The 27,799-nt window shown below is 38.0% G+C and overlaps 9 protein-coding genes across 9 annotated transcripts; 3 read left to right on the top strand and 6 right to left on the bottom strand. All coding sequences in view use genetic code 12, as the record gives it.

The window, feature by feature from the left end:
- Nucleotides 1–741: 741 nt before the first annotated feature.
- On the bottom strand, nt 742–1,925 carry DASC09_003970 (uncharacterized protein; the record flags this gene model as incomplete). Its single annotated transcript, XM_064994000.1, has 2 exons — nt 742–1,823; nt 1,880–1,925. 2 exons carry the CDS (start codon nt 1,923–1,925, stop codon nt 742–744), a joined length of 1,128 nt encoding a protein of 375 aa, XP_064850072.1.
- Nucleotides 1,926–4,282: 2,357 nt separating this feature from the next.
- On the bottom strand, nt 4,283–5,833 carry DASC09_003960 (uncharacterized protein; the record flags this gene model as incomplete). The annotated part of the gene is made up of 1 exon (XM_064993999.1): nt 4,283–5,833. One exon carries the CDS (start codon nt 5,831–5,833, stop codon nt 4,283–4,285), a length of 1,551 nt encoding a protein of 516 aa, XP_064850071.1.
- Nucleotides 5,834–7,158: 1,325 nt separating this feature from the next.
- On the bottom strand, nt 7,159–9,534 carry HOF1 (formin-binding protein HOF1; the record flags this gene model as incomplete). The annotated part of the gene is made up of 1 exon (XM_064993998.1): nt 7,159–9,534. The coding sequence occupies one exon, from the start codon at nt 9,532–9,534 to the stop codon at nt 7,159–7,161; it is 2,376 nt and encodes a 791-aa protein (XP_064850070.1).
- Nucleotides 9,535–10,679: 1,145 nt separating this feature from the next.
- DUG1 (metallodipeptidase) lies at nt 10,680–12,128 on the top strand (the record flags this gene model as incomplete). The annotated part of the gene is made up of 1 exon (XM_064993997.1): nt 10,680–12,128. One exon carries the CDS (start codon nt 10,680–10,682, stop codon nt 12,126–12,128), a length of 1,449 nt encoding a protein of 482 aa, XP_064850069.1.
- Nucleotides 12,129–14,090: 1,962 nt separating this feature from the next.
- Nucleotides 14,091–15,614, top strand: DASC09_003930 (uncharacterized protein; the record flags this gene model as incomplete). Its single annotated transcript, XM_064993996.1, has 1 exon — nt 14,091–15,614. The coding sequence occupies one exon, from the start codon at nt 14,091–14,093 to the stop codon at nt 15,612–15,614; it is 1,524 nt and encodes a 507-aa protein (XP_064850068.1).
- A 223-nt stretch (nt 15,615–15,837) lies between these two features.
- Nucleotides 15,838–18,579, bottom strand: DASC09_003920 (uncharacterized protein; the record flags this gene model as incomplete). The annotated part of the gene is made up of 1 exon (XM_064993995.1): nt 15,838–18,579. The coding sequence occupies one exon, from the start codon at nt 18,577–18,579 to the stop codon at nt 15,838–15,840; it is 2,742 nt and encodes a 913-aa protein (XP_064850067.1).
- Nucleotides 18,580–19,318: 739 nt separating this feature from the next.
- On the bottom strand, nt 19,319–22,513 carry ADP1 (putative ATP-dependent permease ADP1; the record flags this gene model as incomplete). Its single annotated transcript, XM_064993994.1, has 1 exon — nt 19,319–22,513. One exon carries the CDS (start codon nt 22,511–22,513, stop codon nt 19,319–19,321), a length of 3,195 nt encoding a protein of 1,064 aa, XP_064850066.1.
- A 344-nt stretch (nt 22,514–22,857) lies between these two features.
- Nucleotides 22,858–25,554, top strand: ROD1 (Rod1p; the record flags this gene model as incomplete). The annotated part of the gene is made up of 1 exon (XM_064993993.1): nt 22,858–25,554. The coding sequence occupies one exon, from the start codon at nt 22,858–22,860 to the stop codon at nt 25,552–25,554; it is 2,697 nt and encodes an 898-aa protein (XP_064850065.1).
- A 1,409-nt stretch (nt 25,555–26,963) lies between these two features.
- On the bottom strand, nt 26,964–27,656 carry DASC09_003890 (uncharacterized protein; the record flags this gene model as incomplete). Its single annotated transcript, XM_064993992.1, has 2 exons — nt 26,964–27,264; nt 27,640–27,656. 2 exons carry the CDS (start codon nt 27,654–27,656, stop codon nt 26,964–26,966), a joined length of 318 nt encoding a protein of 105 aa, XP_064850064.1.
- Nucleotides 27,657–27,799: the final 143 nt, after the last annotated feature.

Raw genomic sequence — 27,799 nt, 5'->3', positions numbered from 1 at the left:
TTATTATTTTTCACGATGGGTGTGGCACCCTGTAAGTGCTTAGTGAAATTTAATATAAAGAGCCCTTTAAGGTTGTAAGCACTTTTATTATTTTTTGTTAAGATATATATATATATATATTCAATTTACTATATATTTGCCATTTCACTAGAGCCCAGAAGCCAAAAGACCTTTGGATTTGTGGTGCCTCAGCTTGTGCTTACAAAAAGCCCAACATGTATCCTCAACATGCATAACTTATAGTAGAAACAGAGGAACAAAATATGAAGGAGAAAGGAAACAAGTTGAAAGAAGAAGAGTTGATGATGAAACAAAAAATTATTAAACGTATAGGAATATTTTTTTGCCTGTTTTAGTGTATGTGGGGTGGTTTCTCGTGTATTAATTTTTTTTTATTCTCATCCATAAAGGTTTAATATCGCTTGTTTTTAATCTCTTAAAACTATGTTTTATTGTCTTTATGCTGCTGCTTTTTATTGGTTGGATCTTATTTGGAAAAGAAATCAAAGTAAATTACTGATCATAAAGCGTAAGACTACATACGTATTAAAACAAAAAATTATAAATTATCGCAATCTGAAAACATATTGTTGTATACAAAAATTTCCCCTCTCCCTCTCTTTCATTAAGAATTCTGATATTTAAAGTACCAAACACCAGCGAAAATCATCAACATCTTATTCTCAGGATATTATCCACATAATTCTTTTTTTTTTTTTCTTTTTTTTTGTTTTCCTCTTTTCAATATGTTGAGCATAGTACGTGTATACCGACAGCCCTTCTCTTAGACATATCAACTTTATTAAGTACTAAGTATCTCAAACTTTTTAGCTTTCTCAACCTGGCCAACTGTCGCAAAGGGATTTTATCACCTTCCAATAGCAACTTTGATAATTTTGGGGCGATGAAAATTGGCAATTCAACAATCTCACACAAGGAAAGATCCAAATACGTCATCAGTGGCCAATTCACAACAACATTCTGCAAGCTATGCAATTTGTTTTTCAGAATATCAAGGGACTCGAAACATCGAAGATTCTGAATTCCTTCGAGTGATCTTATCCTATTATCTGATAAATCAAGCTTGCGAAGCTTGGTGCATGTAGCAAGGTAACTGACGCTAGATATTCCAATTCTAGTCAAACAGCAAACTTTTAAAATTGTCATTTTCCCAATGAGAGACACATTTTCATAGTGACTCGCATTATAAATTTTGTTTCCAGAAAGCTTTAGCTCCTTGATACATGAGAGATTCACATTTGAAAGTGAAGTGTTATAACTAGTGTGTATCGACAGCAGTTCCTCCAAGTTGTGAAAAATTAGCGATCTATCAAAGCGGATCAGGAAATCATAAGTTTTGATGCTATTTAGTTTGGTAAATCTTGCAAGATCCACAAATATTGGATGGGCACGTAAAATACAAGATAAAGAAGTAAGCGTATCTGCCAACATGTACAATCCTTCAAAATCCTTGAACATACCATTGGACGAAATATTGAGCTCTTCGAGGCTCTGTAGGTCTTGCAAATTTTCAATTTCATTGAGGCAATTCTCACTAACGTTCAAAATTTTGAGCTTGGGCAATTTTAAACCTTCAAGTCTTTTAATTCTATTATTTTTCAACAGTAGCCACTCCAATTTGCTGAGGTTCCCCCAGTTTTCTATTTTAGAAACCAAATTTTCTTCAAGATTTAGCGATACCAAATTTTGAAGAGCTTGGATACTTTGGCTGATTTGGAGGAACAGATTGGAAGATAGATCCAAAATTTTTAAGTTTTTGCAACATTGCAAGCTCTGAGGAACGCCATTTTTACACAGAACCACTGCCAAATGTCACTGTTTCAATATATATTTTTCTGATATTCTGAGGGAAGCCTACGTCGCTCAAAGTTATAGTATTTCGACTCAGATACGTGGGAAAACATGTGGGAGAATATGAAGCAAAACTCGCATTAATGATTCTTAAAAACTGAGTCGATTCGGGAAATCGACAAATAGGATGAAAACCAATCTCAATTTCCCTAACCCTTGTACAACAGTTTAAAAACAACTGGATGATTTTGAGTTTTCTCAAGGCTATTGGCTCGTAATCCCAAAAAGATAGAACCTCTTTTTTCGCATAAATTATAATCTTTTTTATCACCGCCAGATATTTTGCAATTTTTGGAAGGTCGTTGCAATATATACGAACAACTGGAAGTCGCTTCTGTTTGTTACTAGAATCAGAGATAATTCTATATTCTTGGGTGACTTCAAGAATACTCGCGCGCCTCTTGTACTTCTTGTAGTTATTCGGCACCTGACAATATATCTCCACTGAGCCAAGCAATACAAACAACGCACATTCATATGCCCTATGCTTTTTCAGCAATGCTCGTAATATTGATGAAAGCTCACAAACATCTAAATGTTGGAAAATATTTGTAAGCACAGGCCCTCTTAAAGTTGCCCACAGCTCCTGACTTGGATGCGCTTTATTGACACACACATATACTTTTAAAGATGGGCTGCAAAACACGTTTCCGTCATAAGATTTGCTTCTCTATGGCGTGTATTCACATCATGGGTCAAAAATCACTAACGTACACTTGAAAGTCTTTGTGAGGAGGACGCTCTTGAGGAACATCCAAGGCAGCCCTAGAATGTCAAGTTCAGAGAGGCATTTACCAGGAATCATCTTTATTTGTCTTCTCGTGTAGTATACTCTCATCCTTTGAAACCTACGTTCCTTAGAAAATCTTTCGTACTATCGTGCATATCACGAGCATAGTTACTATGTTTTATGGACAGACCCCAACAAGAATTGATCGATTTCTCTGTTTTTCAATTTCACACATTTCGGATAAATGTTCAGAAACCAAAGTAGTCACTGTTTCATTCATAGCACTAGCGAAGACTCGGGGTTAGACTTTAGCTCCTGTTCTTGTTGCTATCTCTTTCTGGTTGCCACAACGCTGAATATTTATATTGTAGCTAGAAGGCAATTGGTAGCATCAAGTGTGCGTATTAGCTTCATATATAATTCAATGTGGGGGGTGTAGATCAAATATGAGAGAGATGGATTCTCGTAGGTTTTTTAATGGGGTTACTCTATCCAGGTTGTTCCTCGCTGACCTTCCTCCGCCCACGAAGCCTACATACACTACGTAGTTACTGCTAACTAGTATGGGTCACCATACCTGTCTGTACCTGATTATCAGGGAACACCGCTCTGTCGCATAGCACACTAACTTTGTTGTGAAATAATCACTTGTTGATTCACATTTACCCATGTAATCAAGTTTAGTTGTGGGTTCATCCTACGGGACCTCTCCGCTCCCACTATTTACACCGGCATAAGGCGGCATGCCCCCTATTGCTGTTGTGTAGGATGCATTTATTGTAAGTGTTACCACCAGACTAGCGTGCATCCAATTATTGCAGTAGCACGCTGTGCTATATATTATGAGAAATATTTGTTCATAAGCCTCCATACCTAATTCCTTACTCGTGCAAAGATAGAGATAATTAGCTTCAGGTTAGCTTGTTGAATCCTGTTTGGTTGAGCGTAGGCTTACTTGGTCACGAATAGGGGGGACAGGCCAAGGTCAGAGTGGTATGTTTTTACCAGCAATTATCATTGCTTTTAGCCGATTTTTTTTTTTTTCGTGTAGTCTCCTTCCTGTCTACCCTCAAGGCCAAAGTTTATTAGGGACTCGCTCTCTACATGCCAGGGTTCGACAACAGTAGTATAAAGCGAGGTTTGGGAAAACTGCAGCGGGAAAATTCAATTATTCGGCTTCTCTTTTCAACATGAAGAAGATCTCAACCAACGACTGAAAAAAAAAAAAAAAAAAAACTGGAATCCGGCCTCAGATAAAATCATTTAAACCATTTTATCTTTTTTATTTTATCATTTTTTCATTGAGTATCTTTTTATTAAAACATCAAAGATGATTTCAGCAGCTCATCAGTATTCTTGCCATCCCAGTGAACCTTTTGCAATCAATCCTAGATATCTTACATGTGCACCAAATTGCCAGTATTTTTTCAAATGAGGGGATATCAAATTTGGTAAGATAAGACATCAATAATAAGTAGTATGAGGAATCATCATCCATAGAGAAACTTTTCTAAAAGGGAAATCACCATAGGAAATGATAAAGGCAGCATCTTTCAACGTCTAACAACCAATATGCGTAAAAAAAACAAAAAAAGAGCAACCAAAAAGCGTAAAATAACATAATATGAAAACCGAAAATCAAAAGAAAAATGAAATACAAAATAATAGAAACAGAAATATCTAGTAAATATAATCAAAATTTGGGTCTTTGTCTCCAGCCAAAATCTTTTTTCTTTCAGAAAGCAGGTTGAAATTATCTTTGTATTCTCTTGATCTTTTCTTCTTGTTTTCATGATAAACCAAGAACACACACCCAAGAACAAGCACTATTGAGATTATTTCCCATACAAACCCTACTGTGAGAGCCTTGGTAAATTTTATGTTGTTATTAAAAAGAACGAAGAATCCATAAAGGCCCGACAAATCCGACAAACTGATGATGAGGGATGTCGCCACCGATCTTCTCAAGTGACCGCATAAATTGAAGGCAGCCCAGCCAACAAAGTGTGGGAAGGCAGCATATGACCCAGCAGTAACGAAGAAAATGAGGGAGTATCTCCAATTATCGCCTGGATTCGCGAACCGAATTGCTAAAAGACCGTACAACCCAAGTAATGAGCTGAAAATGATGAAGGGGGATCTTTTACAAAAGTAATCAGATAAATATCCCGTTATGATCATATAAAAGAACCCACAAATATATGTGTATGTTACCTTTTCCATAGCAAGTTCCGGACTAAAGCCGAAAAATGTAAAAGCGATGGTCTCGATGTACGTGTAAACATAAGGAATACAGCCTAAGAACACGGCAGTAAGTCCGGGAAGCCACACCATTGGGTCCCTGAGTGTTTCGAAAATTTCGCCTTTAGAGAAGCTGATATTGTACCCGGACTTTCCAAAATAGACTTCCAACTTTCTGATAATGAAGATTGATTCATTGTTATTGAAGAATCTCATGCCTTCAGGAAAATCTGGCAAGATGAAAAACAAGATAAACGCAGAGCCCATGGTAATAGCACCTTGGATAATCAATAACCATCTCCAGGTTTCAAGCCCATAACGGTTATGCATATGAAGGTTGACACCGTAGCATATAAGATTATTGACAAGGATAGCAACGTGTTGAGTGGAGTAGAGATAAGAGATTCTCTTTTGTGATTCTCGTCTCTCATAATAATGGGCAAGAATATAAAACACGGCACTATCACAGCCTGATTGGAACACCCCATGAAAGAACTCACAAGCGACATATCCACCGTAACTTTTCACAAACCCAGAGGCAAGAACAAAGGTCCCATACATTAGCACAGAAATACTAATCCAAAAATGTGGTCTGACGGATTTCAAGATCAAGTTTGAGAAAAATTGGAAAAACACATACGGTGAAAAGAACGCAGCACAGGCAGCGAAATACTGCAATTGGGTTATTTTGAGAGTCGAGGTGAGACCATTAAGATAAAGAAGCCCAAAATGGGTACGGTCAAGATTCGCAACAAGATAAAGAAGACAAAATGGGGCCAACACGAACATGTCGGTCTTCATCATGAGCTTCTTCTGATCGACTTGCAATTCATCAGCAAGCTCTTGGACTTTGAGCTTCTTGGATGTTTCATTGAGGAAAAAATCCTCATTCAATGAGATTTGTGATGGTTCATAGTCCTCATTTTTCTTGTCGTCATTTATTTCAAAGAGTTCTATATTCTGTTCGGTCTTATAGTTAACAGAATCCATGATGGATGTAAATAATCCTTTTCAAGAACATTTTCCCATCCATATTGCGAATCACACTCTTTTTATTGCAAAAAAGAAAAAAACACCTAGTAAAAAAGTTTCATGTTGATTTTTCCAGTGTTCCGCATTCGGGCGATCATAGTGACGTGCTTCCATGTATAATGTTGGTACTAAATTACCATTGTTTCCCTCATCACTATCGTAATCAAGAAAAAAAAAAAAAAGTTGCGCTTTAAGAAAATATTGTAAATTAACGAGGAATCTTTTGGATTTTGTTTTTCTCTTTTTTTTCTTTTCAAAAAAGAAGTTGTCAAATATTAATGAATGAGTATTAGTGAGAGTATATATGCGTGATTCACACGACAGGACCAACCAGCAAAAAAAAAAAAAAAAAATTGGTGGAAATGATGTTATTAATAACGGGCGATACGAGCAGACTCTACAAAGATAAGCTCCTCTGACAAATCAGAAACATAACCTAACAGTTGTGACGTCGCAACATCTGTTTGGTGGTTGGTAGTTTACATGCAGCACACTAACAGGACACCAAAATGACAAACATTGTGGTGTAACATTAACTAAAAAGACACTAAAAAAAAAAAATACAGCTAAATATTCAACCACGCGTCACACACACACACACACACACACACACAAGTGAAGTGGTACTCAATCACTCGATTACAATAAAGAAGTTCTTAATCACCGTAAACTCTTATTTTTATGTTGATGTTGGTGTTGAACTTTTTACACCATTCGAAAGTCTCTAAAACGGTCTTTTTTTTTTATTTTTTTTTCCTGGCTTGGCGTCCTTTTAGTGTGCTGCTATGATATTTTAGTATATATTAATAGTACGTGTTTATAAGACCATCCACATCTATACGTAGCTCCTTGTGTATATAGGAAAAAAGTTCCTACATAATATCTCTCAATCTAGCTGCATTATCTTCCGATAGATTAAACTGAAATCAACCCTTGCACAAAATGGAAACAACGCTAGTTTAATAATATATTACAAAAAATAGACGTTAACAATAGTAAATCAATAGCGTATATAATATATCCGTTATATGTACTATATATATTTGAGAAACAAGAAGAGGAGTAAAAAATACAATATAAAAATGGACATCACATACGAAGTAAAAGAGAATAACAAGGTAAGGTAACAATAACAAAGTTTCATCAAGAATAAACCAGAAAAATTTAATAAAAACAACAACAACAACAATCAAAAAGTCAAGGTCAGCCGAAAAAAGAGAGAAGAGCAAAGAACAAAAAACATACCATGGGTTTGGGAATATGAATCAAACATAATAATTTTCCTAAGCAGGAACCAAATAATTACTTGGTGCTAATCCAAATCTACTACCCCTATTGTTTAATACCTCGACTTCCCACCAACCATCATCTTGCATCGCCAAAACTAACATCAAATCCTTTCTCTTGAATGTAACTTCCTCTGGGATCGAGGCATTGTATTCATAAATAGCTTTAGCATGTCTTAAGACCGGCCTTCCGTTGGAGGAGATCAATGGTAAACCATTTGGAGCTAACGGAACTTGTTTTGGAGCTCTGGACGCAACAGTAGAAGTGGAGGTAGAAAAATTTGCGTTAGTTTGCATTGAAGATTTCATAGAATTCATTTCGGCAATTTCAATCATTGATTTTGGTCTATTCATAGGATTAGCACCACCATTGCTCTGGCGTGGTTGCGGATTGACCATTATCGATTGATGCTTTTGTTGGTGCTGTGACAGTTGTAAATCCATTTGTGGGTTAGATGAGGCTTGCTTGAGCATATCGACCATAGATTTTCTCTTTGCTGGCTCCTTTTGTTCAGTGATTGCAGGTGATGATTGTGATTTCGGAGTGTGTTTTTTGGAACGGTTAGATTTGATAGAATTATGTCTTTCTTTAAGAGCGTTGAAATCACCATTGCCACCAATCTTTAAATCTTCCAACGCGGCCCTCAATGGGTCTTCCACTCCCACTTCCTCAGGGTTGAAGTTGCGCATAGTAGAAGTATTCAAAATAGAATCATCATTCTTGTTTTGCTCGTAATATCTGTTTACTTGCGCTTGTTTCTCTTCCTTCATTCTTTGCTGGTGATCATTGAGATCTGGCACAGAAGTAGAAGTCGTTGGTTTTTTATTGGAAAACGCAACATCAGACATCCAACCTTGCATACCCAATTTACTACGACGTCTAGTAGGCGAGCTCCATGTCTTATTGGATGAGTTCGAGAAATTGGAGCTGGTTTGCGATGATGCATTAGTGCTTTGTCTGGTAACCAAAGAGTTAGATTCACCAGTAGAGGAGCCCGAAGAACTAGCGGTATCGCTATTATGGTTGAAGCCATCGGTACTAGAAGTTGGGCTATGCTGGGTTTGTTTGATTGGTGAGCTTGACAAAGACAATTGTGTTTGGTGGGAATGGGTGGCAGCAGGGCGAGAAACAGTTTGGATTGTTCCAAATGGTGATTTGATTTCAATTTTTCTAACGGGTTCATCATCATCATCATCTTCTTCATTTTTTTTAAAATTCAAAGAGTCAAATTGCTTCTTAAAATCCACATCATTGTGCCTATCTTCAAGTCGCTTTTCTTTGGTGATCCTTGTCATAATGTCCTCATCGTGGTCCTCGTGTTTCATTCTAGACGTAAGAGAGTCTCCGTAATATGAAGAACCGACATTCGTAGAAGAGGTAAAGGTAACTTGCTTGTTCTTTGAAGGAAGTATAGATTCCGGGGCCTTTTTTTTCCCAAATTGCACTGAAGAGCTCATGCTACTAAAACTATTTTCAAAATTGGCAATACTATGTTTCATGTTGTCTTCTTCTGTACCTCCTTGCAAGAAATCCACAAATTCAGGAGCTTCATAAATCTCACTTCCAGTCTTGAATGTTTCCACAAACCCTTTGATATCATTATAAGAGTCACATTTCTCAAGACACATTCTGACATTTTCACAGCATTTATCATCTTGAACACAAGTTGTGGCAGTGACGTTTAACAAATTCCAAATGTTGGTCTTCAAATAGTTCATTCTTTCGATCTCCAACTCTTGCAAATCATTGGTGGCTCCTTGCCACTGAGTGACCCAGGAATCCGAGATCTTCTTGTATTCTTTGGTTGATTCTTCATAAATTCTGCGTGAACTGGTCAATTGGGATTCTAACTGAGCCACTTGCGATCTAAACGCGCTGGAATTCTCACCTTGATTCTTGGAGTATAAGTTATACAATTTGATACAATCATTGGAGTAAGAGTTTTTAGCCTTTTCCATTTGTTGGAACAAGTGCAGCTTCGATTTCAAAATTGATTTGGTAATTTTTTCCACTTGCAACTTTTCATTCTCAAACAGCTTGCTAAATTCGAACAATGGCGCCAAAATCTCGTTTTCAATATCTTGAACCTCTTTCAAATGAGCATCACCCATGTTTGCGTACTCTTTCTTCAAGACCTCGAAGGCGTTTTTTATGGTGCCGGTTTCATTATCACCAAGTTTCTTTCTAGAAAGCTTTTTCAATTTCATGGCATATTCTTCTTCTAGTTGCATCTTCTCTTTATAGAAGTCTATCAATTCTTGACACGTCTGCTGACCTTGGAACATCCGCTGGAACACAAGCTCCGAGCCTCTTTCATCTTTGCCCCAGAAGTGGTTGACGAAACTCCCGTCAAATATCTCTGCTGAAGCCATTTGATGTATATGTTCTCATATAATGGGACGATGGCAAGTTGTTTAAGTAACCAACAATATGTCTGATAACCGTTAGATCAAATTTACCTTGTTCTCGAAACAAACAAAATTATATATAAATAAAAAAAAAAAGGGTGAAAATCGCAAAATTCTGAGAAGGAACAGAAAAGAAAAAAAAGTAATCTCGCAGCTTTGTTATGGTTTTCCCCTTTTCGGAAATACATCGTCTGGTGTCCGGGTGGCTTGATTTAGTGGGTCTGCTGACAAGACAAAGGAAAAACACCCAGACACCAAGAGATGAGCAGGCGCCCCCCTTTCCCGGTTTTCTGCTCTTGCGATACTTCCACGATATTATATGGCAGCCTGTTGGGATATTAAGAACAGTATGTGGGATATAGAAATGGCAGAAAACGCTTAGAGAGTTTTTGCCTTCAATGGCAGCAAAGTTTGAAGCTTTTTGTGAATCAGCCTCATGAGGAAATTACGTGGGGGCAAAGATATCTTTGAAATATCCCGCTTCAGTTGGAAGTCAGATATTGAAATAGAAAGCATGGAAGCAAAATTTCCATGATATTTTCAAGTTCCTGCCAATATTCCTAATATGTTTTTGATCAAGCCCTATAAAATCAAAAATAAAAGTATCAGCGCTACCAGTGCTTCCCAAGGCCTGCGTCAAAGCTTTTGGTGCTCTCTGGTTGAGGGATGTGTGTTGGAATTCATTTTAGATTTTTGAGTAGAAGCTTGTGATGATATTTGTAAATGATTTTTTTTTTTTCATTTTCCTTCTGCTTCCACTTTACTAGCAAACGATGCTTCCGAGAAGGAGGAATTGGTGTTCCCCTCAGAGCAGCACCAGCGTCAATAACCTTTCCCGTTACGGTACCTTATCTATGGGCCGTCCCCGTGAATTGCCAGTGAAAGGCTCAAAAACCAACGTTGGGAAGTGGTTAGCACCTTTACTTAAGTCGGTTTTACTTATTGTTTTTCGTTTTTTTTTTATGAACTTTTTTGCTAGCAAGTTTTTGCTTAAAAGAAATCTGCTTGTAACTAGTACTCTTCCATCCGTCATTGCTACTTCGAAGCTTAAGTTTTGGAACCCTGTCAGTTGCCATCGTCAATTTCACTACAAATATTACAACTCCACGATGTCTGTTGAAGAAACCTTGAACCCCCTCTTCAAAAAAATCCAGGAATTGAAGCCTCAGTTCATCCAAAGATTGGCTGATGCTGTTGCCATCAAATCCGTTTCTGGTGATGAAACTCTTAGACCAGAAGTTGTCAAGATGGGTTACTTCTTGAAGAGCGAATTGGAAAAATTGGGTGCTTACGATATCCAAATGAAAGATTTGGGTATTCAACCACCACCAGTCGACAACCCAAAATTAAACTTGCCACCTGTTGTCTTGTCAAGAATCGGTAACGATCCAGCTAAGAAGACTGTTTTGATTTACGGTCACTACGATGTCCAGCCAGCTGGCATCGAAGACGGTTGGGATACCGAACCTTTTGAATTGGTTGTCAAGGAAGACGAAGATAAATTGGTCGGTAGAGGGTCAACTGATGACAAAGGTCCAGTCATGGGTTGGTTGAATGTTTTGCAAGCTCATAAGGAATTGGGTCTTGAACTCCCAGTCAACATCATCACCTGTTTCGAAGGTATGGAAGAAAGTGGTTCCATCGGTTTAGATGACTTGATTGCTCAAGAAGCCGAAACTTACTTCAAAGGTGTTGATGCCGTTTGTATTTCTGATAACTACTGGTTGGGTACCAAGAAACCAGTTTTGACTTATGGTTTGAGAGGCTGTAACTACTACCAAATCATCATCAATGGTCCAGGTGCTGACTTGCACTCCGGGATTTTCGGTGGTGTCATTCACGAACCAATGACTGACTTGGTGAACGTTTTGAGCAAATTGGTCGACGTTAACGGGAACATTTTGATTCCAGGTGTCAACGAGATGGTTGCCAAGGTCACTCCAGAAGAAAGTAAGTTGTACGATGACATTGATTTCGACGTTACCGAATTGAACTTGGCTTCTGGTTCCGACACTGCTATTTACCAAAGCAAGAAAGAAATTTTGATGCACAGATGGAGATTCCCATCTTTGTCCATCCACGGTGTCGAAGGTGCTTTTAGTGGTGCTGGTGCCAAGACCGTCATCCCAGCTAAGGTTAGTGGTAAATTCTCCATCAGAACTGTCCCAGATATGGATTCCGCTAAGTTGGACAAGTTGGTGCTCGATTTCGTTAATGCTGAATTTGCTAAATTGAACTCTAAGAACACCATTCACGCTGAATTGATCCACGACGGTGACTACTGGGTGTCTGATCCATTCAACGAAAGTTTCACTGCCGCTTCCAAGGCCACTGAATTGGTCTGGGGTGTCAAGCCAGATTTGACTAGAGAAGGTGGCTCCATTCCAATCTCCTTGACTTTCGAAAAACAATTGAAGACCTCTGTCTTGTTGTTGCCAATGGGTAGAGGTAATGATGGTGCTCACAGTATCAATGAAAAGGTTAACATCAGTAACTATATTGAAGGTACTAAAACTTTGGGTGCTTACTTGCATTACTTTGGTGCTTCTCAAAAATAATGACTCGAATCGCTTTTCTGAATGGTAATAATGTGGCTAATATCATTTATTTTTCCAAATTTTTGCACAATGTATAATATTAATGAATGAAATATCTTTTTTTTTTCTGATCTTTTTCAAGAAGTATTTTCACATTTGTAACCTCTTCATGATACATGTATATTACGAATTTTGAAAATGGGAAATGGTTGCGTGATTCTCACATCTCTAATTACCAGAAGTCAAGATAACATTACCTACAATCCCATTAATATGTTGGTATTTTGCTTATGATTATTATATAAAAGTGACTACTTTCTTAATATTTAGAACCAGTGATTTACAAACCTTGCACTTTGATGAAATCTATCGCAATAACCACCAAGGTTTCTCCAATATTTACTTATTTTGGCTCCAGGATTTTCACCGAGTTTTCATGGATTGCAATCTCTTTTTCGAAAGTCATGCCAAGTATATTTGATAAGTAGATAGTAGAAACCTCACAGGGGAGGAATAATGGAAAATTAGGCAGTCGAAATTACGGAATATTCCTCTCAAAGGTAAGCAATTATCTGTGATACTTCTTCTCAGCTTACTTTATCTGCAACAATTTCTTTTTTCTAGCGGTTCCAGTTATGATGGGCGAAATATCAAATTTTACCCCAACCGAGCAGATTCACCCGGAACAATAAAAGTCACCAATAGCAACAATTTTTATCCCTGACAATACTGAAATTCATAATTTCCAATAGTAATTAGTTGACTTAAGGAGCCTCAAAGTCAGATTGTTGAGTGATGTTCGGTACAAAGGTAACTAAATAAAACAAATGAATGTATACCCTCGTGTTGGTATTTATTGACAACATCTACATGTACTATTATGACAGCGTAAGCTTATCAAAGAATAAACCCCATGGTTATGGTATTATTTTTTTTTTCTTTTTAGCTCCACTATTTTTTAGGTCGCTGAGAAAAACAGGACTCCAGATATGAAGTTTAAACCATTTTTTATGGGAGAACCTGCGATTACTATTGTTTTAACGAAATCCGTCAATAAAATAATATCGTAGGTTGGAGTAATGACCATAATGGTATTCAGAAATTTCTTGTACAGTTATTTCTTGTACAGTTATTTCATGCTCAAATTATATTCTAAGAGGGTATGCCGAATACTCTGGACGTCAAACTATACCATCAATTCATTTCACATCAAGGATTGGTGATTTTCAGTCTATGATGTAAGCCTTCCCTTTTCAGCGTGATGGAGGTGTGGATTTATGGTTACATGCACTGCCGGAAGCTTTCTTTCAACGACACATTGCAATAACTATCGATACGTGCTGTCAAAAAGGCAGTATCTATCTACTAGGGAAACTACTATTAATATTAAAGGAGCAATAATAAATACATCTAATCCTTATCAAAGTATCGATGTTTTGTATTGTTGGCTACACAGTCCAGTAGTCATAATAATGCTTATGATATGTGTAAGCCAGACGGCAAAAAGGGCTTTCTATATGATTTTGTTCAATGAGAAGCCCCATTTTTAATTGTTATTTCAAGTGTCAATGAGAGATCATCTCGCGTGACTTTTGAATCCACATCTCAACCGAACGCAGTTTTCATCCGAACCCAAATGAGCAAATGGGGAATACCTGAGATACTGCCTTCACTTACAATATTTGAGAAGCCTGGTTGAATCAAGCAATAAACGTTGAGCTATCGGTGGACCCATCTGATAAAAGCCAGTGTACTATTATCATCTCGCCCAGCAAAAACCTCAAAAAATCGGGTGCAACACACCCCAAATTTGCATCAACTTTTTTTTTTTTTTTTTCTGCAGAAAGAAACAAAATCACAAACTTTGTCTTATACTCTCAAATTTTTGTGAAGTCAACGTACATCTCTGGTCAGTAGTCACTGATTTTTCTTTTCTAAGTATAAAAGATATAGGGGCAGTATTTATAGTACTGTATCTGAAGTATGAGGAACCACATTCCTCCTAATGCCATCCATGGACAGATTATTTTACTTCAAGACGTTTATCTAATACCCCAATGCCAGCTATGTAAAGAACTCATACATATCAATGGTAAGCCAGCTGCGCCTATAAGAGAAGAACAGCTCATGGATCAGTTTTCTGTGGCATCAAATAATGAGGTATCTGTGGATCTAGTGGGACTATTCCCGAAATCTCAGGGTTTCAGAAAGATTCTCCCGAAAGAATCAAAGAAACAGGAGTATCTCGGGTTCATCATTCTGAATTATGTTTCTAACATTGCTCATCTTAATATTGAAAATGGTTTGATAAATAATACTGGTGTTGATAAAACTCTTTGGAAATACTTCAAGTGTCAAAATTCTGACTGTGGATCCTACGGACGAGCATGTAATGCCGAAAATCAAGTTATTTGGGAAACAATATTTGAGATGATAACATTTAACACATTAACGAGAGCGCAATCTACATATGCGATTTCTTCTGGTGTACTAATTCCCCAGTTTCAACCGAGACTGCTGATATTAAAGAAAGAGGGCCACGAGTCTCTTGAAGCATCAATTATGTTATCGAAATTTTTCGCTCCGTGGATTCGAAATAAATCATTATATTTATTCCTGATACTTGATCTTATTGAGGAGCGAGAGAATGAATTCTTCTTCTTCATATTTGGTAATAAGGTGAAAAGTATCGAACAAGGCCTTTGTCCATTTATCCCTAGACATTCGTATTCTAATGGTACTGGAATAATCGGTGGCTTACAGAACGATAGAGCTGGTCTCCAAAATTCAATTTTCCAGAAAAAGGGAAATAATCACCGCAAACCCCCTCAAACCAAAGAAATATATAAAGATGTGTCTAGCCGAGCCTCAGGATGGAATTCGAAAGTAAGGACTTCACAAAATGACAATATGATGATGCCTCCACCTAGACCATTAGCAGATTCTGGACAGAATTCACCATTTGATAAAAATCTTACACAACAAGGACAGAAAAATCACATACCGGAGAATGAGAAACCAAAGGAGTCTTTTGCTCCAATGCAATATTTTTATCCATCATGTGAGGAAAAATCCCCATCCCAACTTTCAGACTTGTCAGACTTGGGCGAAGAATCGAAAAATGTTGAAAAAATCAAAACTGCGTCTACGACAACCATCACGACCAAGACAACTGACCTACCTGATGATAAAGCAAATGATCAAGATGAGTTGGAGAATATCACGGTCCCATTCTCCAGTCTTCCAATTCACGAGTTTCTTCCCAGCAGGCAGCCCACGGCAAATGGCATCCAATTCGACGATCATAAACTCTTTCTTGAATGGCTCTTCTACAACCTTAAGGACCCATACCCAGGGATTGATGTTGTTTCCAATTTTATACAAAAGACGGGATTGCTGAAAAGACAAGTGCACAGCTGGTTTAGTAAGGCCAGGACGAATAAAGTACCGAGAATGAAGGCTGTGCTAAAAAGGCTTAAGACTGAGATTTCATATTTGCAAAAATAATGAACCTTCCTCGCAGATTTGAACTGTGCTAACAACATGCATAAATTAAATTTATTAGTTGGACACCTATAATATAATATATATATATGTAATCCAGCTGTTTCGAGTTTACAAGTTTTATAAAAAGTTATTCATACTGTGTTCATAAAAAGCGTTATGTATTTCATTAATGTGAATACTTTGTAAGTAAACTAAAAAGCAATGATAGCTAGAAGTTTGGATATTAATCTATCTCCACGATGGTTTGAGAAGCGAGGTGGCGTGCCTTAAAACTGGTTTCATTTCCCTGTTCCTCAGGCTTTTCTGATTTGTTGGTTTGATGTCCCATAGAATCAATTTGTTGGGTGGGTATTAAAATATTCTTAGACACACTACTTGAATTAGCTAGTTCATTATCTTCGTCACTCACTTCCCCTTCAAACGAGTCGCTATCTATAAAAAGAGAGACTTTGTTACTATCGACAGACAGTTTTGGGGTATCTTGATTTTCCAATACCCGAGCAGCTGATGGGATTCCACTATAAGCTTTGCCTTCTGTCTGAGGTAGATGTTTTTCAGGATTTTGGTTATCAATTTCTATTCCATCTTTCATAGAAACATCGTTATTATTGGTATTCACAATATTGACATCATCATTTTTTTCGTTTGAATGTTTTCCTCCATCGATTTCTATTATATCTTCGATAACAACAGCAATAGCATTGGCATTCATGCGCTTCAAATGAACTTCATTTTTCTCCGTTGACTGCTTTTCCAAATTCAACTCTGAATTTTTTGCTTCATTTTGAGTTCCAGGATCTTCATTTTCCATTTTTTGATCCTTTTCACTTCTAGTTTCATTACCACTTTCAATTTTATCTATTATTTCAACTTCTTCTTGATTCTCATTACCATTGTGCATTTCAATTTCGCTTTCAAGTTCAACGTGCATTTCATCACTGCTATCGATCTCAATTGCCACCCTATTTTCATTCAAAACTTCTATTGCATCACCATTCCCATCATTATCTTCAACCTCAACAGTTTCTCCGTCTCCATCTATAAGTTCAATATCATCATTTTCAGAATTACTTTCATTTAAGTCTTTCTCATAAAGAACTTTCGGCGAATTGTTAACAAGACTTTTATCGACACCTTTTGCTATTCTTGCTTCCCAAATGCCTTTTAGCTTCTTCATTCTTGGAACATATTTCGATTGCGCCTGCTTGATCCAACGATAGATCAGCTTATGCTTCAAGCCAGTCATATTCTGCAACTCTTGATATTGATCCATCAGAGGTAAAGTGATATCAAGATGGAAATAAAGCCATTTCAATAAAGCACGATGGATCTTTTCTGGTAAAACTCCTGAGCGACGACGGGGGACAAAATCTTTAAATGGGAAATCTGTTGGAAATGATGATATGGTATTGCCGCTTTGAATTTCCGGAAAAGGGCTATCATTGATTTGAGTCTCAGTAAAAGCATGTGATGCTGGTTCACTTCCAGACTCACTATCAGAAAGGCTTCTTTCCTGCTGGTTGCTTCTTTGCTTCAGATTCTGAGAAACTATTGGAATTTTAGGTTCAGAAGGATTTGTGTTGTTTTTGTGAATGTTTTTGAATTCTGATCTATCCTCAGCGGTCATAGCTTCAGAATTGTTGTCATACCTATATCCCAGACGATCATCATGCTGATCTTCTAAATCAGAGCCCGAATTTGAATCTGATTCCGAATCTGAAGCACGTCCCACTGTAATACCAACCATTTTTGTTGATTGGGAAGCCGATTGCTGCGAGCCAATGGACTTAATTGCAGGGGAACCGTTATTAATCGACATCGACGTGTCTCGTGTGTTTTCTTTTCTATATGTTTCATTCTTATTCCCTGTATTGATATCACGTTCTTCATCTTCATTTTCGCTCCACCAACTTCTATCAGCATTCCAGCCTCTCGATGTGCCCAAAACAACTATTGGGGCGCTTGGATCCTGTATGCTCTGTTCAATCTGCGGTCTCTTGGATTCGGGAATAGTCTCCGGTTTATCGGTGAAATTGGAGATTGGAGGTTTAGTGACTTTTCCATCATTCTGGCTGGAAGTTATCCGTCTTCCTGGCATACCATGATCTTTCATTGTATCTTTCTCGTTGTTGTTTTTCGGTGTGCTCGAGATATTATTTTTCGGTGAGTTCAGTCCATCATTTTCAGAAATGCCTTCAGCAAGCTCAAGTATCTCATCATCGACAGCAGTGGATTCCACATGATCATTGGCCCATCTTTCCACAAATGGCAGAAGTCCTTGCTCGATTTTCGTAATGATCGTTTCATCTTCTTGGCGTGATTGGAAGAAAAAGAACTGATTCTCCCTATCACCATGCAATCCAAGGGTTCTGATCAAGAATCGGGTTCTGTTAGCCACCCACGGAGCCAAGAATTTCGCAAGAATTAACAACAATTGGAACTGGGCATCTTTTGATTGTAGTGATTGCGATTCAAGCTGGGCACGGTATTGGATATCGGCAAGCACCGCATCGCATGCCAATAGCTTTACAGAAGTCAATTTTGTGAAACTATCAGTGATCTCAATTTTCAAGATCAATTTCCATATTATTTGACATTTTTTGCAATCATTAGGACACTGAAGATACGGCGAAACAGAACTGTATTTACTGTAGGTCCTGGTGGTATCATCAATATCATCATCATTAGAAAAATACGCCTGGGCAATATATTCAAGGTACTCTCGTTGTTTATGGTCCATCTTGGGAAGCATATTCTCCGTCAAGCTTGGCTTTGAACCGGTTTTAGAGCCATGTAAGCTGGCAAACAGATCGACAATCTCTTGTTGGTAAACTGGTTCTGCGGGTGACCCATTAATATGGATCACTTTATGACAGTTACGACAATAAGGTACCAAGTAGCCATCCCCTAAAGAGTTTATCGAGCCATGTATAGCATTTGAAGGCATTCGATCTCTTTCTGTCATCTTATGTCGCAGAGATTGATAGATATAGCACTATTCAACTGTATTAATATTGTTTGAAACCTTGGGTCTTCTTCTTTCCTTTGTATTGCTCATTCAGGAATTTATGTTTTGACCAAATATGAATGGAGTTGCTTTATCTCATAGATCCTTTGTTTTGTTTGTCCACTCTAAACAGTGTTTGCTTCCAGTTGCGATACTGTAGAGACTGTGTGTGTGTATATACCTACTAAAGCCTCTTATTTCACTTCCTTTGTTTATTATTTTTTTTGTCTAAAAAAAACATGGAGGGCGCCACACGCTGACCAGCTAAACAACGTCAAATTTTCTGGCATCTTTTTTCTCTTAATTCACAGTCGTTGAATAAATAAAGTTATTCACAAAAAGCTTTTATTATTAAAACTAATACCCATGATATAAACTGATAATATAAAAAGTGGAAAAAATTTGAAGAAATAAACAAAAAAACAGAACGAGGAATAGTAAACAATAAGATACAATGTGGCAAATGTATTATACTTTTTCAATAATAGGAGTTCCTATTATGATCTATTGCTTCAGAATTGACCGATTGGTCATTAACTTTTTTTTTTTATTTTTCTGGGTCCCTTGGTTTTTTCTTAATGGATAAAGACTGAAGCGCATTCGCTAACATTCTTTTTCAAATCAATAAAGTAAAATCTAAAATTCATCTCCTTTTCAATGGCAATAATGTATAGTAAATGATATAGAAGCCATCAAACTATCTCCTTTCAACAACAAAGAAATGCAAGCATGCAAAGCCGGCAACTAAGAACACCCCACACCAAACTCCTAATGCAACAACATCTTCCCACAATGCACCAACGTTGAATCCAAAAGTACTCAAAATAGTTGCTCCTGGAATCTCTATTTTCAAACCATACTTGGTTTCTCTTAAAACCAAGGTCTTTACCTCGTTGATAATCAACGACTCATACCCATAGTGGAAAGTAGAGAGATATTTAAGCACGTTCAAATCAATCGAAGCAAATACGCCACTTTTTTGAACAGTACCGGCGGCGGCAGCAGCAACAGCATTAGCAGTTGTTTCACCTGTTTTGATATTGATGAAGAGGCCAGAAAAGAGCATTGAAAATAATAGTATCAACACTCCAATTAGAGTAGCATTTCCACTTTCTTTGATTAATATTCCGACAATCAAAATTTCGAGAGCAGTAGCCAAGTTGAACAAAACAAGGATCACAATAGCCTTTGTGAAGCCATTTTCTTCCATATTCAACCCGACTAATGGGTATGTAATGGCAAGAAGAATCACTGGAGGGAAAACACGTAGTGGCAAAACATCGCAAAGAATCTTAGTGAAGTAATAAGAGAAGGAAGAATAGTAATTGTTGGACCTTTCACGCATAAACACAATCCGCTCGATTGAGAATGAATGGAGCCCGGTCAACGTTGAGAAGCCGAAGAAAGAGAGCACAAAAAAGAACAAACCCATCCGATTTTGGAATCCGCTTATATCAATTTCAATATCATAATAAAGAATACCAACAAAGCAACCCATAAATATCGAAAGAAGATACTGAGTCATAAGAAGTCTTGGATTACGGTACAAATTCTTGAATGTACGGGAAGAAAGAATGACAATCTGTTGAAGTGTGGACGCTTGGGATAAACCAGAAACTGACGCAATTTTAGAGTTAGCATCGCTATTATAGCTTTCGTTGGTTGTTTTGATATCTTGGAGAATTTCCTCTGCATACGCTGAGTCACGGAAACGCAACAAGCTTCTTGAATCTTGCAATTTAGACCCCGCAGATGTTTGTGATTGACCTAAAGTCCCAGATAATTCGTCTCGGTGAGAGGCAAAATGAGCCCATTCATCTGTAGTATTTATCTGTGAATCACGGCGGGAAAGCAAGTTGGCAACATCATGATGATGGTCTTCATCGTCCTCACCAGCATGAAGCAAATTTTCTTCGTCAACACCTTGTCCAAACTTAATAGGCTCTTTTCCTTTAGCAGCAGCATTCCCTTTGGCGTCTGAGGTAATATCAATGAGATAGTCTGCAATATTGTAACCTTGAGGACATTGATAACCTTGACCATTGAAAAATTCTGTACATTTTAGCATATCGCCAGAATACACGATCAGACCTTCTGATAAAAGTAACAACTTGTCAAATAGAGCCACAATATTACTACGTGGCTGATGAATGGTGAAAACAATAGTACGTTCGTAGTCACGGGAGAGACGAACAAGACATTCGACGACCTTTTTGGCATTATAAGAATCCAAACCTGAAGTTGGCTCATCAAGGAAAAGAATTGATGGAGAAGTCACAAGTTCACAAGCGATAGCCACACGACGCTTTTCACCTCCAGAAATTCCACGCTCCAAGCCAGATCCGATGAGACGGTCTTTGATCTTAAGAATACGAAGCTCGTCAAGGACCTCGAGGACTCGGAGCTGTTTGGCAGCCACGGGCATGTTACGTGGCAAACGAAGTAGAGCAGAGTTTAGAACTGTCTCATAGACTGTGAGGGTTGGGATGAGATAATCTTCCTGATCAACAAACCCAATTATTTTTTTGTACTCATGAGACGTTAATTGCTTACCATTAATGAGAATTTTACCGGTCTTTGTGCCATCTTTATTTTTGCCAGCCAAAATATCAAGAAGGGTGGTTTTACCAGCACCCGACCCGCCCATTATAGCCAACATTTCTCTTGGCTTGACAATACCAAATGCATTTTCAAGAACGGTTCTATTCTTGACTGTGTAGCTGATATTCTCAAATGTTAACGACACTGGAATGTGTGTGCTAATTAATGTACTATTACTCATTGAATGGGCGCCATCATTACTACTAGAATCGTCATCAGATAATACAATAGTACTATCGCCAAATAGTGGAGACTTTTTGATATAGAATACCAAAACCACTATAAGGCAAGAAACCCCTAGCACCACGGCAGCAATGAAGAAAAGATTGTATAGAGATAAGGCCCTCTTTGGGGGAAGCAAATAACCTGGTATTTCACTATAATGAATACATTCACCCGATTCGCAATGGAGAGTGATATATGGGTCCCCAAACACAGATAAAATTAAGTCGTTCATACTTGGTTCAGAAAACTGACAATTACGTTCAGCCAAGTTACAAGAAAACTCACCTGGTCCACGGATGGTTTCTGTAAGGAAGTCTGAGATATCAATTGAACCGTCCTCACCGCAAAGCATACGGTCAGGAAGGCATTTACAAGCCACATCTTCACACTGGTAATGACTAGTATTGCTTGCCAAGTCATATTTAAGGGAACAAGTGTTTAGATCACAGTAGAAACTTTCTTTTTGGTCAATCCAGAATTGAAAATTGCAGTTTTCTGCGGTTTTGTTACAAGAAAAGGTAACTTGTGGTTTCTTACCATTCAAAATAGCAACAATTTTTTTGTTGGTGACATCACACATCTGATGGAACTGATTGACAAGAAGACCTTGCTTATAACAGGTGCCTTTAAGACCTTTTTGAGGCATGAACGCATCACAAACAGTATCCTCTTCACAGATATTACAATTTATACCTGACCAACCAGGCTTGCAGTCGCAAGTAGTTTCGTTTTCTCCACGAGGAGGACGATGATCATTGCCGTCACTCAAAGACCCACAAACCGGTTGGGCGCAGTCAACCCCACCAAATCCCGAGATACATTCACATTGACCAGTGTATTCATTGCACTGCGAGAATTGTTTACATTCAAAGATCGGAAGCATGCAATTGAAGCATGGAGGGCATTTGTCGATGGACTCATAAGTAGGGTTGTCGAACACCAGCTGACCCGCCATCAACTCATCGGCATCGATAGCGTTGTTTAACCACGGTAGTTCGTTAGCGGCATACCCTAAACAGAGTTTGAGAAAAAGAGAAGAGAAGAGGATCCACCAAGAATGTATCATGACGTTCCTGGAGGAATGTTGTTGTTTTGTGTTATGTATATTATAGCACTTACGAGGGCGATGAGATGGCTGTTTACAAAGGGAAAGTATTATTGTCATGATAAAACTGTATCATGTGATCATAAATACCTGGTGTCAGGGTGTATTACATCATGGGTGTCCAGGTGTTTGATTATGTACGGATTACATAACCTACAGTAGGCACTTACGTAATATGATGGATTGACAGTTTTGTTTCTTTTTTTTGTTGTTCTAGAAATCCCTAGTTCGACTCGGACAAATTTTCTTCTCATCGCTGATACTCCCCCTCCCATTTTCCCAGACAGAAACTCACAACTTCAGACATGGGCGTTCTTTCACGGTCTTCTTCTTCCAATTCCGTGGCCAAGAGCGTCACCCCTCTCTTTGAGATCCGTCTCGAGGGTCTTGACCACGACGTGGTTGTCGTCAAAGGCGCGCCAAACGAAGCCAATCTGGTACTTTTGTCCGGGAAAATTGTGTTGGCCATCAACGAACCCATCCAAGTGAAAAAATTAACCCTTAAACTCTTCGGAGATCTACGTCTTAATTGGATAGAACACTTAGAATCTGCAACCACTAGTTATTCTAAACCAACTCGCTTTATCAAGCGTGTTTATGAACATAATTGGGACAATTTCACCATCCAAGGCTACACCGATGCAAATGGAGCTCCAGGCGCTCATCATGAACATCATGACCATAGGCTATCGTTCCATCTAAAGCACTCGGCAAAATCCTCAAATTCCCTCCTTTCCATGAATAAAAAACATGAATCACATAGCAAAAACAGCTCTGTGAGCTCATTGACCCGGCCCGATGCTAATATCATCGATAACACCCCAGCAGCACCCCAAATCATTTCTCCAGCTGGTACACAAAATGGCTATCCATTGGCTAAGGGCAACTATGAGTTTCCCTTTTCTGTGATTCTCCCAGGTGATATTAGTGAAAGTGTCGAAGGTTTGCCTGGCGGTTCAGTTGTCTATAAAATCGCTGCATCGCTTGAACGTGGGAAATTTAATAAGCGCAAGATGTGCACCAAACATTTTAGAATCATTAGAACATTAACACCTGATGCTCCTGAACTCTCTGAAACAATGTCCATTGATAACAATTGGCCTAATAAAATTGAATATACTATCAGTATTCCATCTCGTGCCATGGCGATCGGTAGTGCATGTCCAGTGAATTTTCTTATGGCGCCATTAATTAAGGGTCTTCAATTAGGAAAAATCACCATCAAACTCGTTGAGTACTATTCATTCATTGGTTCTACCACAAGAGCAAGTCATTCTAATGATCGTGTCATTTCTGAGGTTGTTATCCCTAAACCTGATGATGACGTTTATGAAAATGAAGATCCAACCCCTCTTATTGATGAATCTACACCTCATTTGAATCCTGTCAACAATTTCATGAATCTTTCATACGACAGATGGGAAATTGAAAAATGCATTCAAATTCCTCCAAGTTTGAGTAAATGTACCCAGGACGTCACCATCGCCAAAAATCTCAAAGTACGTCATAAGTTATCTATTGTGGTTGCTTTGAAGAATCCAAACGGTCACACTTCCGAACTTCGGGCAACTTTACCAGTGATTCTCTATATCTCACCATTTGTCTCTGTTTCTGCTAGATATGATGATTCTTTGGTGCTCTATAATTTTAGCGATAACCTACCAGAACTCTCGGTCGAGCATAATATTTTGACCGCCAGTAATAAAAAGAAAGCACCAGCAGCAGTGGCCCGGAAGAAAACTACTGCTGTTGCTTCCAATAACTCTTCTACTACTGACATAAGGGGCCTCGGAGCTCCTGCTGATAATGGTACTGTCGGTGATGATAATAATAATGATGATGATAATAATAACGATAACGATGAGCAAGATAATGAGGTTCTTTTCAGTGGTGTTGAAGCTGCCGCTGTTACTGACGGCTCAACTGGAAGACCCGATCTCGTTGCCCCTCCAAACTATGGTGAGCATATTTATGATAGACTCTGGTCAGATATTGAAACTCCAAATAGCCCGGGAGGTATCAGCCCAATTGGATCACAAACTCCTTCTATTCTTACACCACCTGGCCTTACTTCTGGAACCCAAACCCCAACCCAAATTCAAAGAGTCCTGTCGCAAACTAAATTTAATTCTCAGTTAACAAAGCACCTTAATGAATTGCGGTTGCAACGTCTTGAAGAAGAGAATAGTGGTACTATTGACGGGATAACTGAACTGCCATCTGGACCTGGCTTTTTCACTGGCGCTGATACAGCAACCCCAACAGCACCAGCGAATCCAGAAGCTTCTTCTGCAGAACATGATTATTTTTCGTTGCCAACTGCTGCTGCACGCGATGTTGTGGCGACTCCTCTTTCTCCCGACTTTTTCCATCTATCCAGGAGTAACTCTTCTAATTTACTCTATGCACTTTCTAATAGTGGGATACAAACCCCAAGCGAACCGCAGAGTTGGAATCGTGGTACATTGTCTAGAGTTCCATCCTATGAGACTGCTATGCGCTCTAGTAACAATAGTGGAATGTTATCTCCAGCCTATAATATACCTGGTAGTGGATCCAGCTCAGCAAGCGGGGTCACGCCTACAACAGATGCTGTTGGTTTTGCGAGTGCTGTCAATTCCGGATCTTCTGCGTCACAACCGATGACATTACGCCTCCCAAATAAAAAATTCAAAAAAACAGGTAGTAATACTCTTCTGGGATCCGGATCATCTGCCCCATCTGGGACCATAGCTAGACCACAGGCAAAAAGAAATTCCAGTTTCTTAAACTTGAGATTCGGAGGCGGTGGTAGTGGGAGTAATTCCACTTTGAAGGTTCTGAGCAAATCTGCTATCGCTCTCAACAGCCTGTTGACCACTTTGCAATCATCTCCAAAAACCAGCCAGTTCTTGAATACAGTAGAAAACACCATTCCATCGGCTAGTAAAGAGAGCTCGAGCTCTGATGAAGATGGTATAGTCTTGGGAGTCAAAAAGAATAAAAAGAAGAGCAAAAAATGATCTTTTTATCTTTTTTTTTTATTTAAACAGTATCTCGTCTAGTTTACAATTCGAGTGAAAAATTTAGTGACCATTACCAATCTACTATAGAAAGTTAGAATTTTCTTTCATTCTTTACATTTTGTTTCCTGTTTTTATTATTTTTTTTTTTATCATATTTTTTTTTCGGTTATTTGTTTCTTTGCTTTTTAAATTTTTCACATGCCTGTTTTAGTTATTGTTTTTTTCCTTCATCATCTTCTTATCCATCATCAAATTTTAATTGTCATGATTTTTAATGTTTTGTCTTTTCTGTTATTGCTTTGGGATACTGTAGCACAGTAAATGATGACGGTTTTATTGATATTATACATGTGGACGCTAGTATCATGTTGCCATGAGCGACATTCCGGGAATTGATATGTATATTATAATATATCAAGTTTTTATTAGGATGTTCAAATAGTATGGTATTGTCTCAAGCTATATAATACCATAGAAATCGCATCTATTAGCGTAGTTTATACTCCACAAATTCATTATTTAAGTACTCAACATGGTGGCATGAACTTAATCTATGAGCTCCAAACCACTTTTATGAACTGAAATATGGAGGATGTTCTGATCTTTACGATAATGACAAAACTCTGGTAACTAAGAATGCAGCAATTCTATTTCTATACAATGCTGAATATCCTGAATATACACAGTGGCCATTGAGAATCCACCCATCTAAGCAAGCCTCGTACGTTGTTTTGTATATTCCCCCAGGTGTGAATCAAAGAAGCTGGACAAAGATGGTGTACATTATTAGTATTAGCCTTATATATACGGTTCTTGAGAAACAAACAGTAAATAATTTAACCACCGCAACTCTAGTATTCATCCATAGTTGAGATCCGAATTCTCAGCAACTGGACATCCGATTATTAACCCATAATTGGCTTGATAAAATTTAGTTTCTCACACACCGCAGCATTTTCCGTTTTTGCCACGAGCTCAACATGAAGTGGTAAAAAAAATAGAATTCAATCTAGAGAATAAATGTCAATAAAAAGGCTCGAGAGAAATTTTTTTAAGCTCCCTTACTTATTATCTATTTGTTGATCTAATATCTGTTGAAACATTTTAGAGAAAAAGCCAGAATTGTGGTTTCTGAAAGTTAGTGGTAAAACCTGTCTCCCTGGTCAGTAAACAGTGAACCATACTTCAATAATATTGGCTTCCGAGCTCTTGACTTGAATCTCTTTTCTAATAATTCACCACTCAATCTGGCACATTCAGAGTCCTTATCATTTAGCTTGCAATTAATATCCTGCGCACGCAGTTCTGATACCTTCAACTTATCTTCTATTTTTTTTTTTTCAGTAAAAGCATTTTCGAATTGCTAATTTGGGATTTGAATAATACTAGTGTTTTAGAATTTTTAATTAATGCCAATGACTTCTGTTCAATTTTCTGTTGTAAATTTTTGTTCCAAGTGATTTCAAATGACGATTTTCTTCTTCTTTTTCAAGATATTTATTTTCTAACTTTAAGGTATCTTGTAACATCATATTATCATCCTGCACATGATCAGAGGCTGTTGGGATCTTGTATTGATTAAGCTCAGCCCTTGATCTCGCAGCGCTTGGAATGCCAACACTAGTTTCATGGTTCGTTGGCGGGTTCGTAGTAGGCTTCTGGAGGGAAAATTTGGCGCGAGACTTGTAATACCCAGCAGATCTGTCCCTAAAGAGTCACATCAGGTGGATTGACTATTATTTTTTGTGTATGTTTTCCACTTGGAATGCTCAACAAGCGGATTTGGAGTTCGGGAACGGAACATGAATTTTTACATGTTAATGTTATGTTACATAGGATATCAGTGCCTTTAGTGAACACAAGAAAGAATCTACATAACATGTATTCCGGTACAAGATATGAGAAAAAGCCATCTATTTTTGAATTGGATTGTCAGTAGACGCAAAAAACATTAGAAAAAAAAAAATTAGTAAAATTAATAGGAATAGTTGAAAGCTTTGAAGAATTGCTTGAATAAGTAGACAAAAAGTCAGAATAATCCAAAACCGACCGTACTTCAGGGCTTATGCTTTGTTTGCTTACGTTTGGTCAAAATGCATTGGAGAAAGGAAGTTGAAGTCAAATTGACTAAAGGCTTCAAAGGACCTTTTGGGGCTCGGACATTGCAACCCATAATTCGCGGCTTTTTGGACGGTGGAGGATGTAATGGCAAATTACTATTTTTATTAAGATTAATAAGACG

This window comes from Saccharomycopsis crataegensis, assembly GCF_037102585.1.
Source record: "Saccharomycopsis crataegensis DNA, jcf7180000000072, whole genome shotgun sequence".
Taxonomy (NCBI): domain Eukaryota; kingdom Fungi; phylum Ascomycota; class Saccharomycetes; order Ascoideales; family Saccharomycopsidaceae; genus Saccharomycopsis; species Saccharomycopsis crataegensis.
Note: the sequence above shows the minus strand (reverse complement) of the source record. Positions and strands in the feature narration are given on the sequence as shown.